The 19,467-nt window shown below is 44.6% G+C and overlaps 1 protein-coding gene across 1 annotated transcript in view; it reads left to right on the top strand.

Moving 5' to 3' along the window:
- Positions 1–19,467, top strand: part of dse (dermatan sulfate epimerase) — a 111,024-nt gene that overhangs the window by 51,565 nt on the left and 39,992 nt on the right. The window contains exon 3 of the mRNA XM_041187942.1: positions 5,369–5,622. Coding sequence (XP_041043876.1) covers positions 5,369–5,622 — 254 coding nt within the window. The remainder of the gene's footprint in view (positions 1–5,368; positions 5,623–19,467) is intronic.

Genomic DNA, 19,467 nt, shown 5'->3' on the forward strand with positions numbered 1-19,467 from the left:
AGTTGGCAGAAATGGCGGAGGATGATCCTTTGAATGAGGAGGCTGGTGGGGTGATAAGTGAGGACAAGGGGGACCCTATCATGTTTCTGGGAGGGAGGAGAAGGTGTGAGGGCGGATGCGCGGGAGATGGGCCGGACACGGTTGAGGGCCCTGTCAACGACCGTGGGCGGAAAACCTCGGTTAAGGAAGAAGGAGGACATGTCAGAGGAACTGTTTTTGAAGGTAGCATCATCGGAACAGATGCGATGGAGGCAAAGGAACTGATATTAATTAACCTGGATTTTTCACTGCCCGTCCAACGGTAGGGCTGGCAAGTGGGCGAATCTGCCTGGCAGCCTTTGGATTTTCGAGGAAACCTGATTCAAGGCTGGGATAAAATTTCCGATATTTAAAAAAATTAAAATGTTTGGGTAGGATTTTTATCATCAATACATTTAGATGAATGGTTCTTATGGGTGGAAATTTTTTTTCGCAATTTCATAACGTTTATTTTTTGTTTTAAAATTCTTCAGCTCCCTGAGGCAGCTTTCTGCCTTCAGGGGTTTTCATTGCACACTCCCCCGCTCTTGTGCAGACTTCAGTGCTTGCCCTCCTCTTGGCCCCACCCCGGCACAGTACATTTCACGCTGGCTGGCTGTTAATTGGCCAGCCAGTGTGAAATCGCGGTCGGGGGCAGATCGTGGGCAGCAGTTTACCAGCCACTGCCGGGCCCACCCACCATGCCTGCCTGACAACCCAAAAATCCTGCCCTGTGTCTCTGCGCAAAGCAAAAACACATGGGCCTGAATGTTCATGCAGATGGAGAGACTCTCCACTAGGAGAATCCTCCATCAGGAAGTCCTGCCCCTGAACCCAGCCTCCGCCATTTTCGCAGTAGGGAATGGGGCAGGTTCTAAATTGCACGTCCATGGTTCACAGAGGCAGCTGCCCATATAAATCAGCAGCTGTCTCCACTCGTGTGATTTTGGTGAGGTAGGTGTCTGAAACTAGAAGTGTATAGGTTAAACCCTGTAGGAGCAGGTCTGAACCTTGCGGATTTGTTTGGATAGCCAGGGTACCATTCTTGGAGAGGTAAGGTACCCCTTTGTATATGGTCCCAGGACACTTTTGGGACAGGTCAGGTACCCTTTGGAATTGTTTAAATTGTTAAATTGTTGTAGCATTCAGTCGGCTGGTTCTATTCATTTCAAGTGTAATTGGTCTACCCCAGGGGTAGAATTTTACGCCTAGCGGGCGGATGCGTGCCTGACATGACCAGGCGTAAAATCGCACGAGATGACGTCAAGTGAGCGTCCTAAAGTCATCCTGCACATGAACAATCTTCCGGTCGACGGGTGCACATGGGTGTTGGAGCCAGACCTGCCATGAATTAAAAGGCTGCTTAAGGTCATTAAAAACCCAATTGATCCAGTTTTTACACTGCCCACATGATTTTGTGCTCGTCGCATGGACAAAACGGCAGGCAGGTAGCCCACTTCTTTGCGAAACCTCATCCAAAGGCACGGTAAAAAGAATCAGCAGCATTGCCATTGTGAGTAGTGAGGAGTTTTGGAGATAGTTTACTGCTGGTTGCTTATTGGAACTTTACAGTTTCATCTCAGTTCCGAGCTTCATTCTTAGCATTTCCAGGCTTAATTTCATGTCTCATTGGTGTCTCCAAGGCCCCTGGAGGATTTTGTCCCTGTGAACTCTTCCAGGTATCAGACAGCCTTCTGTAACCCTGGTAATGGGGATTGTGCTCTCTGCTGGTAGCACCTCCTCTTAGGAGAAAGAGAATGGCAAAGGCAGAGGAGGCCCAGTGTCCCAACGCAGCTTCCAGGGAGTGACTTATGGGAAGAGAGGTGCGGTTACAAGGGGCGCAGGGCCAGCAGGTAGTCCAAGGTGGAAGGGGCCGCAGAAGACGCCACTATCCTGCTACCAGGGTTTACAGGCGGCGATGCAGCTACCTCAATAGATTCAAGGTGCAATGCCTCTCCAGAGACCTCCATTTGTCAGGTGATTGGGCCTGAGATCAGCTCTGACTGTGTGGGTGGACATCCCATGCTAGTGGCTCCGAAGGGCACAGTGGCCCTCAATTTCTATGCCTCCGGCTCTTTCCAGGGATCAGCGGGGGATATTTGTGGAGTCTCCCAATCAGCTGTCCACAGTTGCGTCAAACGGGTGACAGAAGTCTGTTCAGATGGCTAATGACATTTATTCATTTCCATGAGGAAGATGCCAGACAGGCCGAGTGAGCCAGAGGGTTTGCAGTGTTTGCTGGGTCCCCCCACATCTAGGGTGCACTCAACTGCACACATGTGGCCATCAAGGCGCCAACGGGTCAGCCGATGCCTTCATCAACAGGAAGGGCTTCCACTCCATGATAGTTTGTGGCCACAAGACGTAGATTCTGCAAGTCTGTGGAAGGTACCCTGCAGCTCCCATGGCGCTTATATCCTCAAACACTCCCAGGTACCGAGCTTTTCACTGCTCCAGCCCAATTGGATGATGGCTGGCTACTGGGTGACAAGAGCTTTCTGTTGAAAAGGCTTATCACACCTCTTCTCCCACCCAAGAACAGAGGCAGAACTGCATTATAATAGGAGTCATGCCTCCACAAGGGCGATAATAGAGAGGACCATTGGTCTTCTGAAAATGCATTTCCGATGCTTGGACCGTTCAGCGGGAGCACTACAATACCCCCGAGCAGGTGTCCATGATAGTGGTTGTATGCTGTGCTGTTCACAATCTGGCTCTAGCAAGGGGGGACCCACTGGAGGAAGAGGATTTTGAGACAGCTGCACAGGCCACAGATGATGAATCCAGTAGTGAGTCAGAAGAGGAGCATGGTGTGGAGAACCTCCCTGCTTGCAATTGATGGAGGGGCACCTAGCTGGGATACTGGGCGCCTCATCCATCTCCCACACGGACACTGACCACCTGAGGTCATTGCCTGCGTGAGGGCTTGCAGGTCCGAACATAACCCCACGAACCCCTGATTCTGTTCCTGGAGCTGCCTCTCCATGAGAGTCGCCACTCTCTTAATGGAGGAGGCAGTGTGCTCAGCCATGAGTGTTAACGCAGTGCTTATGCTTTGCATGGCTCCTCCTCAACAGAGACCATGGCACACATACCATCATGGATCTCTGTCAGGTTCTCCTGCACATCCCACTGAACATCCAGCATCAGTCACCTAATGGACGACTTCAGAGACTCATCATCTGCCTTCGACTCAGCATCGTCCTGGTCTCCAGCTGTCCTCTGACTGCCGGCGCCCTGTGCATTCTCTGCCTCCACCTGCACCTCAAGTGAGTGTGAAGTGCCCTCACTGCTGTGCGCTGATATTCTAGCCAGGATGCTGGTATGCATGCTGGTGCCTGGTTTAGAAAGCAGGTGTGACACAAGTGCAGCTGAAGGTTGGTAGTCCTCTGGCGTCAGGGATTGCTCTTCGGGGTCCTGCGAATGAGTGCCTGCTGGCCAGACTAAGGAAGAACAACAACATGTCATCAGTTTAAGTCATCACACTGTCTCTGTGCATGCCAGGCACCCTGGTGAGACAATGGAGATCTGCATCATGGTGCTATCGTCTTTCAATGATCAATGAGGTATCCAGTTTTGAGGCTCCCATCAATTAAGAGACTACACAAGAAAGTTTGCACAATCTGAAACTCTCACCTCTGTGCACTGCACTCTTACCTTCGTCTGACACCCCAGCCTCTCCACAACCGGCTGAATGAGGTGCCTCTCCAGCTCCAAGACATCCTGCACAAATCTGGTCAATATTAGGAGGTTTGACAGGCCTCCACCTGTCTGTAACCTCTTAACACCACACTGATCCATGCCAGCACAGTACACACCCTTCCTGGATGCAGCAGGTCGCTGAACCTTTTCTGACACTGCACGCATGTACGCCACACAACACGTGGCTGCTGTCCTCGGCTACCATCTCTGCCCAAGCTTTTTTGTTTGGTGCTGTGGCCGCCTCCTTCATCTCTGGGAACAAGGGTTTCCCTCCTGATAGCCACCTCCTCCAAGAGCACCGCGAGGCACTCACTTGAAAAATGAGAGAGCCCAGTGCCCACCTGACCTGCCCTTCTGCCTGGTGTCTCCAGCCACTGTTGAGGCCATAGCTTTGGGCTCCAGAATGCAGAATATGATTCTTCCCTGGCAGCCTTCAAGGAGCTGCCTCTACCATTGTTAAACTGCCTTCCAGGCCGCCATTGGACCTGCTGCCCAACAGCCCCCCCACCCCAGCCCAGCCCTTCCGGACCATTGGGAAGGTGCGTTTCACACTGGGTGAGCCTTAATTGGCCAGCCAACGTGAAATCGCGGTCGTGGGCCAATGGCAGTTGGGGAACTGTTTCCTGACCACTTGCAGGCCTGCCGATCACGTGTACCTGCCAAGGGTAAAATTCCAAGAATTCCAGGCCAAGGGATGCAAAACAGACTCAGTGCATTTGCAGCCTATTTTGCAGAACTGGCATTGAGTAATGTGACTTCCGTGCTCTTTAGTTTCAGTGTAAATTGATTGTGAAATCTAATTTATGGTGCACATTGGCTGATAGCAATACAGCTATAATAGCACAGCCTGTGATCCAATGCACTCGTCATAGTTTTTTCACTAATAGTGAAACCAAATAAAATTGTTCCTATTCAGCTTTTAATATGTCACCCAAGACAGCGTTATAGAGGCACTGTACATTTAATCCTACTTGTAATAATGGAATTTTAATTTTAAGTGTGCTGTCTGGTCGAGAATATTCTCTTACCCAAACACTATAACGATCAATAGTTCTGCTTATCCATGCCAGAATGGTGGAAAAGGGTATGTTAGAAAAGTACAAAATGATGTATTAGAAAGGGAAGATACCTTTCGAACACATACTCATCCATAATTCTGACATGGATGAGCGTATATATTGATTGATGTCATTGGGTTTAGATAAGAGCAGGTTCTCTACTGTATATCCAAATGATGTAGAAAAAACAGTCAAAATTACATATTTTAGAGTATTTCATTTCTACAGTTCTCACTGAAAATAAATTCATTTGGAAAAAAGTTTTAAAAAAAATTTCCATCCATTTCCTTCAATATTTCCTCCTGATTCATCCCCTTAAATAATGACCCAGGCTACAACAGGCTCTTTTAGGCAGTGGATGAGCCAAACCTGCAAGATATGGAGCACTTGAAGTTGTGAGATACCCTTGTGGTGCTCTCTTGAATATTTACAATTACCCTGAATTGTCACATTGTCGGCAAGACATTCCAAAGCATATTTTTGACTAAGCTGTTAACACTAGCTAACATTACCAGTTAGCAGACAGGCAGCTTTGAAGTGCTTTGCATTGGTATGCTTCAATGTACTAATGACACTTTTCCTCTCCAAAGGCTGGTGAAAGATGCTCCGTGGGATGAGGTTCCATTGGCTCACTCACTGGTGAGTTTTGCAACTGCATATGACTTCTTGTATGACCAACTGAACAGAACTCAACAGGAAAAATATCTGGAGGTCATCGCTGATGCCTCTCGCTATATGTATGAAAAGTCTTACAGCCGTGGATGGGGATTTCAATATCTGCACAACCATCAACCAACCAACTGTGTAGCCTTGTTGACAGGAAGCCTCATTCTCATGAATCAAGGTATGCAATACTATAAAAGTTCTAATGCAGTCAGTTGAAATAAAAGCCAGGAAAGATGTAAAAAGATGCAAAAGAGCTTTGAAGCCTAATCCCATTTCCCAGCTCTTGGCACAGGGCCAGGGAGAGAAGTCATGAGTCCTGGTGCTTCACCCATTTTGGAACCCCTCATTCCAACACTCTCACTCCACCTTTAACCCATCCCCTCACATCCACAGGTGTCCAATTGGGAACCAAAGTCACAGTGGGGTCAAACTGTTTATATAGGTTTAACAAAACTTCTTGGCTTTTGTACTCTATGCCTCTATTTATAAAGCCCATTGAAAGCTCAGGTTTCGTATGATATACTTTACAACCATAGCGTGGTCAGATAAATTTAACACAACTCGGGTCATTCGTATTATGCAACCAGCTTTGCTTCTTTAATCCTGGCCCAATGCAATATCCAGACAGTAGCATCCAAAGGACTTGAACCTTACAAGCGCTGCAAACAATAATCCCATCTACAAATGAGAATATCTTGAACCAACTGTGACATATTCTATTGGCACATGTCTCCTGGGGGAGAATTTTCCCCTGTCCACGGGGCTGTGTGGGGGTGGGCGCGGACCCGATCAGCATCCCTAACTGGGTCTGCACTGCCATTTTACGTGGGTGGGCCAATTAAGGCCCGCCAAGAATGACATGTTCCCGGAAGCGTGAGCGCTGCCTGTGCAGGCAGGGGGATTCCCTGAGTCGGGGCCTGTGCTCTTTCGCACAAGCACGTGAAAGAGTGCAGAAATCTTCGTGAGGCACAGAGGTGCCTCAGGGAGATCACTTTAAGTTTTAAAAATTTTAATGAAGAAAATAAAAAGTTTTAAGACATGTCCCCTCATGTCACAGTGTCACATGAGTTTGGACATGTCAATGAATATTAATGAAAAAATGTATTTAATTTATAAACCCTTCATGAAACCTCATTCCACCTGTGGATGAGGTTCCATGAAAAATGCGAAGGCTGCCTGGGCTCTTTGCCTGTCCGCCAACCTTAAGGTTGTACTGGCAGCTCAATTTATTAGTTTAATTGATATTTAAATGGCCTTAATAGGCCTTTGACAGTTCGGCGGGCGTGCAGCCGACTCAGCTGCGTGGCTGCCGAAACGAAAATCTAAATGATGTGCTCTTTCAGGTAATGAGGCCTACATTCTGGGTGAAAATATTTCTCCTCAACTCCCCATTATTTAAGATCTATGCTCGCTGAGTATTGATGTCTCTGTTAAGGGAAATTGGTTCTTCCTATCCATTCTATCTAGGCCGCTCATAATTTTATGCACCTCAATTAAATCACTGCTCAGCCTGCCCTGTTCCAAAGAAAACAACCTCAGCCTATTCAGTCTTCCCTCATAGCTCAAATTCTCAATTTCTGGCATTCCTGTGTATTCTCTTGCCTTGTTTGCACACCTCCCCCTCCCCCCACACCCCACCACACTCTCTCCAAATGCATTTTCTCACAATCCTGGATTGGATTCCTTTTGCCAGTTTTCTGCCTACCTGGCCAGTCCATTAAAATCTTCCTGCAGTCTAATTTTTTTTTCTCACCATTACCATCAGCATCATCTGCAAACTTCTTAATCACGCTCTCTACATTTAAGATTAAATCATTGATATGTACCATAAAAGTTCAAAATACTCAGTGAGTCAGGCAGCATCTGTGGAGAGAGAAATTAAGTTAACTTCTTAGGATGATGACCTTTTTTGCCAGTTCTGACGAAAGTGATTTGGTTCTTTAACTGCCACTCATGAGACTCATCTTACATCTCAGTTGTTTAAATAAAAGAGGTTAAGTGCACTGGCACAGAGTACAGCTGGTTCTGAGCATAATTACTGCGGGTTTCTTGGGTAAGTGAGTTTGGTGAGGAGGGGAGGGAGGTGCTCTTTACTGGCTCTTTTCTTTTTCTCTATCTTTCTTAGCCTCCAGGAGACCAGGAGCTGCACAAGAGGGCTGTTTGAAATAAAAAATCCAAGAGTGGCCTCACAGGAGAAATATAAAGTAATTGGTTTGTGAGAAACTGCCTTAAATAGCTGAAAATTAGAAAAAATGCATTATTTTTCAAAGAAATAGCTATTTAGATTTAAGGAAGAAACACAACCAACAGGGAAGTAAAGTTAAGTCAAAGTCAGGAAAAATACAGAAGTATGAGTAAACCAAAGTAAAATAAGGTAAATATAAGGGAAGTAAATAGAAGCCATGGCTGAACAGCTCGGACGTGTGGAATGCATATCCTGTAATATGTAAGAAGCTGTGGATTGTACCACTGCTTTAGGCTACCATATGTGCCGGAAGTGTCATCAGCTGCAGAGACTTGAGCTCTGGGTTTCGGAGCTCGTGTGGTGGCAGGAATCACTGTGGTGTATCAGGCTGAGAGCTATGTAGATAGCAGAATCAGAGAGGTGGTCACACAGCACCTAAAGTGCCTGGAAGCAGAAAGGGAATGGGTGACTGCCAGGCCATCCAAGAGAACTAGGCAAGCATGCAGGAGTCCTCTGCGGTCCCGCTTGTTAATTAATTTTCTGTTTTGGATACTGGTGAGGACGTTGGTTCCTCAGATAAGTACAGTAAGAGCCACATTTGTTTTTATTCATTTATAAGATGTAGGCATTGCTGGCTAGGCCAGCATTTATTGCTGATCCCTAATTGCTCTTGAGGACCTGGTGGTGAGCTGCCTTCTTGAACTGCTGCTGTGGTGTAGGTACATCCACAATGCTGTTAAGGAGGGAGTTCCAGTAGCTTGATCCAGTGACAATGAAGGAACGGTGATATATTTGACGTCAGAATGGCAAGTGGCTTGGAGGAGAACTTCAAAGTGGTAGTGTCCCATCTATCTGCTGCCCTTGTCCTTCTAGATGGTAGTGTTCGTGGGTTTGGAAGGTGATGTCTAAGGAGCTTTGGTCAGTTTCTGCAGTGCATCTTGTGCCACTGTGTGTGTCGGTGGTGAAGGGAGTGAATATTTGTGGATGGGGTGCCGATCAAGCAGGGTGCTTTGTCCTGGATGGTGTCAAGCTTCTTGAGTGTTGTGGGAGCTGCATTCATCCAGGCAAGCGGGGAATATTCCATCACACTCCTGACTTGTGCCTTGTAGATGGTGGACAGGCTTTGGAGAGTCAGGAAGTGAGTTATTCGCTGCAGGATTACTAGTCTCTGACCTGCCCTTGTAGCTGCAGTATTTATATGGCTGGTCCAATTCAGTTTCTAGTCAATGGGTAGCCCCCAGGAAGTTGATAGTGGGGGATTCAGCGATGATAATGCCATTGAATGGTGGTTGGATTCTCTCTTATTGAAGATGGTCATTGCCTGGCACTTGTGTGGCATGAATGTTACCAGCCCAAGCCTGGATTTTGTTCAGGGTCTTGCTGCATTTGGACATGGACTGCTTCAGTATCTGAGAAATTGTGAATGGTGCTCAAGTGGAAATTGTGAATGTGCAATCATCAGCAAACATCTGACCTTATGATGGAAGGAAGGTCATTGATGAAGCAGCTGAAGATTGTTGGACCTAGGTCACTACCCTGAGGAACTCCTGCAGTGATGTCCTGGAACTGAGATGATTGACCTTCAACAACTATAGCCATCTTCTTTTGTGCTAGGTATGACTCCAACCAGTGGAGAGTTTTCCCCCTGATTCCCATTGTCTCCAGGTTTGCTAGAGCTCCTTGATGCCACACTTGGTCAAATGCTGCCTTGATGCCAAGGGCAGTCATTCTCACCTCACCCGTGGATATCAGCTCTTTTGTCTATGTTTGAATCATGGCTGTATCGATGTCAGAAGCTGAGTGACCCTGGCAGAAGCCAATCTGAGTGTCAGTAAGCAGGTTATTGCTAAGCAAGTGCCGCTTGATAGCACTGTTAATGACCCCTTCCATCACTTTGCTGATGATCGAGAGAAGACTGATGGGGCTGTAATTGGCTGGGTTGGATTTGTACTGTTTTTTGTGTACAGGAAATACCTGGGCAATTAACCACATTGCCAGGTAGATGCTAGTGTTGTAGTTGTACTGGCACAGCTTGGCTAGGGGCACGGCAAGTTCTGGAGCACAACCTTTCAGTACTGTCACAAAATTATTATATTTTTCATAATATTATTGTGGGGTATTGTGAAGTAGGCTTATGTTTGTGTGTGTGGGGATGGTTCTGTCTGTGTGACTGATTTAATTGAATTTGAGTTGGATAGACTGCAAGATTGAAATTATCAAAAGAGTTAGGTGAAAAGGGTATTTGAAATGCTAATGAGAGAGCTAGCGTAAAGTCAGTAGATAGAATGTGAATGAAATTTGCATTTTAAGATAAGTGGAAAGGTGTTTGGTTTTCAATGAAACATGATAAAGTTTTACAAATGACAGGATAAAAAGGGCAAGGTTATTACATTCACTTTTCCCAAAAGAAAAAGGCCATATTGGCAACATGAAAGATTTTTATAATATGAGAAAAATAAATTCCAAAGACATATGGAAACAATGGGATTTACAGTTTAAAGAGGAAGGAATATATTTAACGGGTGGAAAGTTGTATCAGGGGTGGCCATGTAAGACCTAAAAGATACGCGGTGTGAAACAGACTCGGGGAAACAGCCTCTATCCACTTTACAGAAGTCTGCTGTTCCAGTAACCAAAGTTGTGTTAAAAAGCCTTTGGAATTCCACTGTCGAGTGGGTGTTTGTGGTAACCTTGCTGGATTGCCTCTCTACATTTAAAATCTAATTTTGACTTTTGCCTTAAAGGGAGTGGGTAGTTAGGAGTCAGGTTAATTAGGAATTTGGGGATTTGTTACAATATTAAGTAACAATGTGACTGTAATCTTGGGCAGAAATTTTAGCTCAGTGGGTGGCGACATGCTGAACCTGCTCAAGTGTGAAATGAAGCGAGTTGACATCGCTGGGCATGCCAACCTCAATGTGCAGCTGCACAATCATCCACTCAGCACTCCTGGCAGAAGATTGTTGCAAATGCTTCAGCCTTATCTTTTGCACTGATGTGCTCGGCTCCCCCATCATTGAGGATGGGGATATTTGTGGAGCCTCCTCCTCTAGTGAGTTGTTTAATTGTCCACCACCATTCACAACTGGATGTGACAGGACTGCAGAGCTCAGATCTGATCCGTTGGTTATGGAATCGCTTAGATCTGTCTATCACTTGCTGCTTATGCTGTTTGGCATGCAAATAGCCCTGTGTTGTAGCTTCACCAGGTTGACACTTCATTTTTAAGTATGCCTGGTGTTTCCCCTGGCATGCCCTCCTGCACTCTTCATTTATGGCACCACATGCTGCTCTGCTGCACAGGAGAGGGTGAATAAGAGGGGAAAAGCAGTAATGATAGTGGATTCGTTAGTTAGGGGAACAGACAGGTGTTTCTGTGGCCATAGATGTGACTCCAGGATGGTATGTTGCCTCCCTGGTACCAGGGTCAAGGATGTCACAGAGAAGCTGCAGGACATTCTTCTGGGGCAGGGTGATCAGCCAGAGGTCATGGTCCCTGTTGGTATCAATGACTTAGGTAGGAAAAGGGAAGAGATCCTGAATGCAGACCTTAGGGAGCTTGGAAGGAGATTGAAAAGCAGGACCTCTGAAGCAGCAATCTCAGGATTACTCCCAGTCCCACATGCAAGTAAATATAGAAATAGGAGAATTCAGCAATTAAACATGTGGCTGGAAAGCTGCTGTAGGAGGGATGGCATCCAATTTCTGAGGCACTGGGACCAGTTCTGGGGAAGTTTGGACCTGTAAATGCTGGACAATCTCTACCTGAACAGGACTGGGACAATATCCTCGCAGAGAGATTTGCTAGTGCTGTTGCTGGGGGTGGGGGTTGGCGTTGAAACTAGTTTGGAAGGGGGATGGGAACCTGAGGGAAAATTCACAGCAGGGAATGCTGGAAGACAGAAGCACAAGTGTACAGCATAGGAATTTGGCAATGTTAAAAGGTATATAGTAAATGCAAGGAGTATAGCACACAAAGTAGATGAGCAGAGAGCACAGCTGGCAGTATGACATCATCGCTATAAAAGAAACTTGGCTTATAGACAGGCAAAAAATGGCAGCTTAATATCCCTAGATGTAGAGTTTTCAGGCAGGATAGGGAGCGGGATAAAAACGGTGGGAGTGTAGCATTATTGGCTGTGAGTAGGGATGATATATTAAATGAAGCATCAAATGAGGCCATATGGGTTAAGCTCAGAAATAAAAAAGGGGCAGCCACACTGCTAGGAGTGTACTATAGACCCTCAAATAGTGGAAGGGAGTTAGAAGAGCAAATATGTGGCCAAATTTTTGAGTGCAAAAGAAATAGGGTAGTAATAGTTGGAGACTTCAACTACTCTAATACCATCTGGGATACAAACATTGTGAAGGGCACAGAGGGCACAAAATTCTTGAACTGCATTCAAGAGAACTCTTTTAACCAGCATCTAACAAACCCAACAAGAGGGGGCGCAATTCTAGATGAAACTGTGCAAGTGGATGAAGTCGCAGTGGGGGACGATTTTGGAGATAGTGACCATAATACAGTTAGATTTAGCATTATGGAAAAGGACAAAGATAAAACTGAAGTAAAAGTTCTACACTGGGGGGAGAAAAATTTTACAAAGCTGAGTTGTGAACTGCCGAAAGTGGACTGGATACAACTACTAGAAGGGAAAACATCTCAAATCAGTGAGAGGCATTCAAAAGCAAGATTCTGCAGGCACAATGTAGACATGTCCCCACAAAGAAAAAGAGCAAGAGAATAACTTAAGGAAAACGTAGGGTCTACCAGAAATGTACATGGTAACATATGCATTGATGCAAGAGATGTGGGCAGGGTTCTTAATGAGTACTTTGCCTCTGTCTTCACTAAGGAGAGGGATGATGCAGACATTCTAGTTAAAGAGGAGGAGTGTGAAATAATAGATACAATAAGAATGTGGGAGGAAGTACTGTAGGGACTGACATCCTTGAAGGCAGATAAGTCACCAGGCTGGATGGATTGTATCCCAGGCTGTTAAAAGAAGCTAGGGAGGAAATAGCAGATGTTCCGAGAATCATTTTCCAATTCTCACTAGATACAGGCGAGGTCCCAGAGGATTGGAGGCCTGTGAACATTGCACCATTATTTAAAAAGGATATGAGTGATAGCCCAAAAAATTATAGGCCGGTCAGTCTGACTTCGGTGGTGGGCAAATTATTGGAATCAATTCTGAGATACAGGATAAACTGTCGCTTAGAAAGGCACAGGTTGATCAGGGATAGTCAGCATGGTTTTTTTAGGGGTAGATCGTGTCTTACTAACTTAATTGAATTTCTTGAGGAAGTAACAAGGAGGATTGATGAGGGTAGTGCAATGGATATTGTCTACATGGATTTTAGTAAGGCATTTGACAAGGTCCCACATGGCAGGCTGGTCAGAAAAGTGAGATCCCATGGGATACAGGGGAAGGTGGCAGGTTTGATCCAGAATTGGCTCAGTGACAGGAAGCAAAGGGTAATGGTCGATGGATGTTTCTGTGAATGGAAAGCAGTTTCTAGTGGTGTTCCACAGTGCTCAATGTTGGGTCCTTGCTGTTTATTGTATATATTAATGATTTGGATTTAAATGTGGGAAGCATGATCGGGAAATTTGCAAATGATACAAAAATTGCAGATGACTGCACAATTGGGTGTACCTACAGCACATGGACTGCAGCGGTTCAAAAAGGCAGCTCACCACCACTTTTTCAAGAGCAGTTAGGGCTGGGCAATAAATGCTGGCCCAGCCAGCGATGCCTGCACTCCATGAATAAATAAGAAAAAAACGGCTGTGCATTTGATAGTGAAGAGGATAGCTGTTGTCCCCAGAATTATATCAATGGTTTGGTTGAGTGGGTGGAAAAGTGGTAAATGGAATTCAATCCAGAAAATTTGGGGATGGAAAACATAGAAAGGGAATAGTCAATAAACGGGAGGATATTGAGAGGGGTTAGGAATGCTTTCTTTCATCGGACGAGGCATTGATTACAAAAGCAGGAATGTAATACTGGAACTGTATTAAATGCTGGTTAGGCCACAGCTGGGGCAGAGTTTTCATGCCGTTGGGGGGGATGTTGATGGGCGGGCACATGCAGGCGCACTTCCGATCGGAGGCATGGCACCATTTTATGTGGGCAGGCCAATTAAGGCCCACCCAGCGTGATGTCCGCAGGTACATTGCTGGCTTGCAATGTTCAATGAACCAGCACATTCAAATCCTTCTTTGCTGCACTTAGCTTAATTATTCATCCTTTGTGTAATCATATTTTCAATCAACTTATATTATCTCAGTATTAAATAGGACTTGCCATTCAAGTATCCAATTCCAATGCGACTGCTAGTTTCTTTGAACAGTACAGGTTAGATATAGCAAATCAATGCAACATATTGCCTGCCCAAGCATATAGCAGAGATTCATGTGTGATGATCTGTGGACCCCACAGGATTTCCTGTCCCATTGAGGACCTCCTTGGTCACATTACAGGAAGGACATAATTGCTCTGGAGAGAGTGCAGAGGAGATTTAGAAGAATATTGCCAGGGCTAGAAAATTGCAGCTATGAGGAAAGATTGGGTAGGCTAAGGTTGTTTTCCTTAGAACAGAGGAGGCTGATAGGTGACCTAATTAAGGTGTACAAAATTATGAGGGGCCTATATAGGGTAGACAGAAAAGACCTGTTTCCCCTAGCTGGGGGCAGGGGCTCAATTACCAGGGGGCATAAATTTAAGGTGATTGGTAGAAGTATTAGAGGGGACTTGAGGAAAAACTTTTTCATCCAGGTGAGCATCTGGTTGAGGCTGAAATGTTCAACTCATTTAAAAGGTACCTGGATCTGTAGCTGAAGTGCAAGGCTACGGACCAGGTGCTGGAAAGTGGGATTAAAATGATCAGATAGTTTATTTTTTTCTCTTTTTTTTTGGCCAGTGCAGACATGATGGGCTGAATTACCTCTTTCTGTGCCTTAACTTTTCTATGGTTCTATGGAAAGGTCATTAGCCTGAAATGCTAAATCTACTTCTCTCGCCACAGATGTTGCTAGACCTGCTGAGTATTTCCACCATTTTCTGCTGTTTATTTTAATTCTCCACCATCCACAGTATTTTGCTTCTTGTCCCTGTAGTTGATTCAGGAGTGGGGATTATCATTCAACAAACATTGAAAGCTAAAAGTGCTTTTGTTTACCTTCCTTTTAAATACTTCAATCGATTCCACATTTCTTGAAATGGATGACATTTTATTGCCTAAGATAGTGGTAAAGTTTTGGGTCAATTACATCTGAGAAATGGATATAAAGTGGGTGTAGTTGATTAGAAATATCACCAAAGATTTCATACACTGGATTCTTTCCAGTTTAGCTTTCAACTTAATTTTCTGATTGGGTTTTCAAGTGCTGTTTAGTTTCTCAGTTCCAAAATTCAACTGAGGTCCTAAGGATGTCAGTCGGGCAATATCCTGATGTTTGCAGTGGAATAGCACTGAGTCATAAGCCATATATATTAATCATCCAAGGCAGCAAGAAGCTGCGTTGCTTGAATGCATTTAAAGAGGCCTTTAAGACCAACTGTATGCTAAAGCTTCCCCCCCCCCCCCCTCCACCGTTTTAAAGTTTTTCCCCCTTCTCTGTCAGGCATTTAGTTATTTTGGGGGTTTTCCATTTTGGCACAAATTCCCTCAGAATTGCTCCCACTTTGCTACAACAACTTTGATGGAAATACGTCAGAAACCATGATTCCTTACATTAGTCATGGAACATGCCATACTCTTGAGAAACTGATGGTTTGAAGCTGGACTCAAATCCAAGGAAATTCATCGTCCTGGTGTTTAGACATTTTTTTTTTTGCAACACGGATAGCCCTGTCTACCATTCTAGCCTTGTGCCATGCCTAAAGGATGCGCAGACAGAAAACCCAGGTGGGCAGTATGTCCTCGCAATACAAAAACAAAAACAGAAACACCTGGAAAAACTCAGCTGTATTCGTTGCTCCCAATGCGGTTTCCTCTACATTGGAGAGACCAAACGCAGACTGGGTGACCGCTTTGCAGAAATCCTTCGGTCTGTCTGCAAGCATTACCCAGACCTCCCTGTCGCTTGCCATTTCAACACTCCAACGTGCTCTCATGCCCACATGTCGGTCCTTGGCTTACTGCATTGTTCCAGTGAAGCTCAAGGCAAATTGGAGGAACAGCACCTCATCTTCTGACTAGGCACTTTACAGCCTTCCGGACTGAATATTGAGTTCAACAATTTTAGATCATGAACTCTCTCTTCCATCCCCACCCCCTTTCCGTTTCTTCCCCTTCCTTTTTGTTTTTTCCAATAATTTATATAGATTTTTCTTTTCCCACCTATTTCCATTATTTTTAAATGTATTTCCACCCATTGTTTTATCTCTACCTTTTAGCCTTTTTAGTATTCCTTCACCCCACTCCACCCCCACTGGAGCTATCATACCTTGTTTGTCCTGCTTTCTACCCTTAATTAGCACATTCCTTTAGATAATATCACCACCTTCAACATCTCTTTGTCCTTTTGTCTGTGACATCTTTTGGTTATCTCCACCTATCACTGGCTCTTTACCTAGCTCTTCTTGTCCCAACAAACCCCCCCCCCCCACCACCCCACCTTAAACCAGCTTATATTTCACCCCTTTCCTATTTTTACTTAGTTCTGTTGAAGGGTCATGGGGACTTGAAAGGTCAACTGTGCTCTTCTCCACCGATGCTGTCAGACCTGCTGAGTTTTTCCAGGTATTTCTGTTTTTGTTTTTGTTTTGGATTTCCAGCATCCACAGTTCTTTGCTTTTATGTCCTCGCAATGGGTGCTCCAGCTCTGCTGCCATGTCCCTGGTCCTCAATCTTAGTCCAAATACTTAAATGTTTAGAGCAAATAAAGGAGGAGCATTGGAGGGAATGGCCAGGCAATGTGACCCTCCAACCTGATCTTATAGGCAGGGGCACACCAGTTGAATTAATCAGAGGATCTTTGTCCTGTAGCTACTCTGTTTCACCAGGGTTATGGCAGCAGATTTGGAGCGTCTACTGCAAGGACATGCTGCCCGCCCAGGTTTTCTGTCTGTGCATCCTTTAGGCATGGCACAAGGCTAGAATGGTAAACATGGCCATCCACTTTGCACCTACCTGACACATCATAGCATCCAATCACTAGCCCTGAGACAGTAGTCTGACTCTGTCAGACTTGGTTTTGTGTTTGCGTGCGAGGTGGTGTATTTTTCTGTTTGTGCTGGGTGTGGGAGCCGAGTGCATTGAGACAAAATGGGCAAGGAGACGCTGAGCAGTACTACTTCATTGCCCTATTTTCTGCCAGTTCATTTAAGTGATGGAACTTTTGATGATCTATGCTGCCTATATGGCATTTTTTCAAAGCTTTCTTTATGCCTGTTCCATTTCCATTACCTGCAGTGACAGAGGTGAAACAGAACATGGTGCCTTGCAATGTTTAATGAATTAACACATTCAAATCCTCCTTTGCTGCAGTTAGTTTACTAATAACAACCTTTGTGTAATCATATTTTCAATCAACTTATATTTTCTAAATATTAAATAGTACTTGCTATTCAGCTATCCAATTCCAATGTGACTGATAGTTTCTTTGAACAGTACAGGTTAGATATAGCAAAACAATCCAGCATGTTGCTTACCCAAACGTACAGCAGAGATTCATGTGTGATGATTTCAGAATGCACAGAATAGGTACGTTCCAATGAGTAAGAAAAAGCCCAAGGGATGGACACACCATCCATGAAAGGTTAAAGACAGTATCAGTCGTAAAGAAAAAACATGTAATTGCGCGAAGATAGGTGGCAGGTCAGTAGATCGGACAGAATATAAGGAACTGCAAAGAATGATTAAAAGATTAATAAGGAGGAAAAGTTCGAGTGAGAATTAGAATAAGAAAGCTAGCCAGAAATATAAAAACAGATAGTAAGAGTTTTTATAAATATTTAGGAAAGAAATGAGTTAACAAAGGTAGTGTTGGTCCTACAGAAAGTATGTCTGGAGAATTGATAATGGAATACAAGGAGATGGCAGATGAATTGAACAGATATTTTGCATCAGTTTTTCCACTATCAAGGATACAAGTAACATCCCAGAAGCAGCTATAAACCAGGAAATGGAAGTGTGGGAGGAAGTCAGGAAAATTAGTCACCAGAGGAATGGCACTGAGTAAATTGTTGGAGCTGCAGACTGACAAGAGCCTGGGTCCTGATGGACTTCATCCCAAGGTCTTAAAAGAAGTGTCTGGTGAGATAGTTGATGCATTGGTTTTAATTTTCTAAAACTCCCTAGAATTGGGGAAGGTCACATTAGATTGGAAGATAGCAAATGTAGCTCCATTATTCAAAAAGGGAGGGAGACAGAAAGTGGGAAACTACAGGCCAGTTAGCTCAACATCTGTTGTAGGGAAAATGTTAGAAGCTGTTTATTAAAGAAGTGATAGCAGGGCACTTGGATAAGCTCAAGGTGATCAGGCAGAGTCAACATGGTTTTGTGAAATGGAAATCGTGTTTAACCAACTTATTGGAGTTCTTTGAGAAAGTGACATGTGCTGTGGATAAAGGGGAACCAGTGGATGTATCGTACTTGCATTTCCAGAAGGCATCTGATGAAGTGCCACATCAAAAGTTATTGCAAAAAACAAAAGCTCATGGTACAGGGAGTAACATATTGACATGGATAGAAGATTGGCTGACTAACAGGAAGCAGAGAGTAGACATAAATGGGTCTTTTTCAGGTTGGCAAGATGCAACGAGTGGTGTGTCATAGCGATCAGTGCTGGGACCCTAGTTGTTTACAGTTTGTATAAAAGGCATGGATGAAGGGATGGATGGGACGGTTGCCAAATTCGCTGATGACACAAAGATAGGTAGGAAAGTAAGTTGTGAAGCGGACATAAGGAGGCTACAAAAAGATATAGATAGGTTAAGTGAGTGAGTAGAGATCTGGCAAATGGAGTATAATGTGGGAAAATGTGAAATTGTCCATTTTGGCAGGAAGAATAAAAGAGAAGCATATTATCTAAATGGTGAGAGATAACAGAGCTCTGAGGTGCAGAAGGATTTGGGTGTTGTAGTGCATGAATCACAAAAGGCTAGTCTGCAGGTACAGTAAGTAATTACAAAAGCTTATAGAATGTTATTGATTGTGAGGGGAATTGAATACAAAAGTAGGGAGGTTATGCTTCAGTTGTATAGGGCACTAGTGAGACCACATCTGGAATACTGTGTATATTATTGGTCACCTTGTTCAAGGAAGGATGTAAATGCGTTGGAAGCAGTTCAGAGAGGGTTTACCCGACTAATACCTGGAATGGGTGAGTTGTCTTATGAGGAAAGGTTGGACAGACTAGGCTTGTATCCACTGGAGTTTAGAAGAGTAAGAGGTGACTTGATTGAAACCTTTACGATCCTGAGGGATCTTGACAGGGAGGATGTGGAGAGTATGTTTCCTCTTGTGGGAGATTCTAAAACTAGGGGTCACTCATTTAAAACAGAGATGAGGCAATTTTTTTTCACCCAGGGCGTCGTGAGTCTTTGGAACTCTTCCTGAAAAGTTGGTGGAAGCAGAGTCTTTGAATATTTTTAAGGCAGAGATGGATAGATCCTTGATAAGCAAGGGGGTGATAGGTTATGGAGGGTAGGCAGGATGCAGATTTCAGGTTACTATCAGATCAGCCATGATCTTATTAAATGGCGGAGCAGGTTCGAGAGGCTGAATGGCCTACTCCTGCTCCTTGTTTATATGTTCGTATTTTGTGTGATCATTGGACCCCACAGGATTTCCTGTCCCATTGAGGGCCTCCTTGACCTCTGTGCC

This window comes from Carcharodon carcharias, chromosome 5 (genome assembly GCF_017639515.1).
Source record: "Carcharodon carcharias isolate sCarCar2 chromosome 5, sCarCar2.pri, whole genome shotgun sequence".
NCBI lineage: Eukaryota > Metazoa > Chordata > Chondrichthyes > Lamniformes > Lamnidae > Carcharodon > Carcharodon carcharias.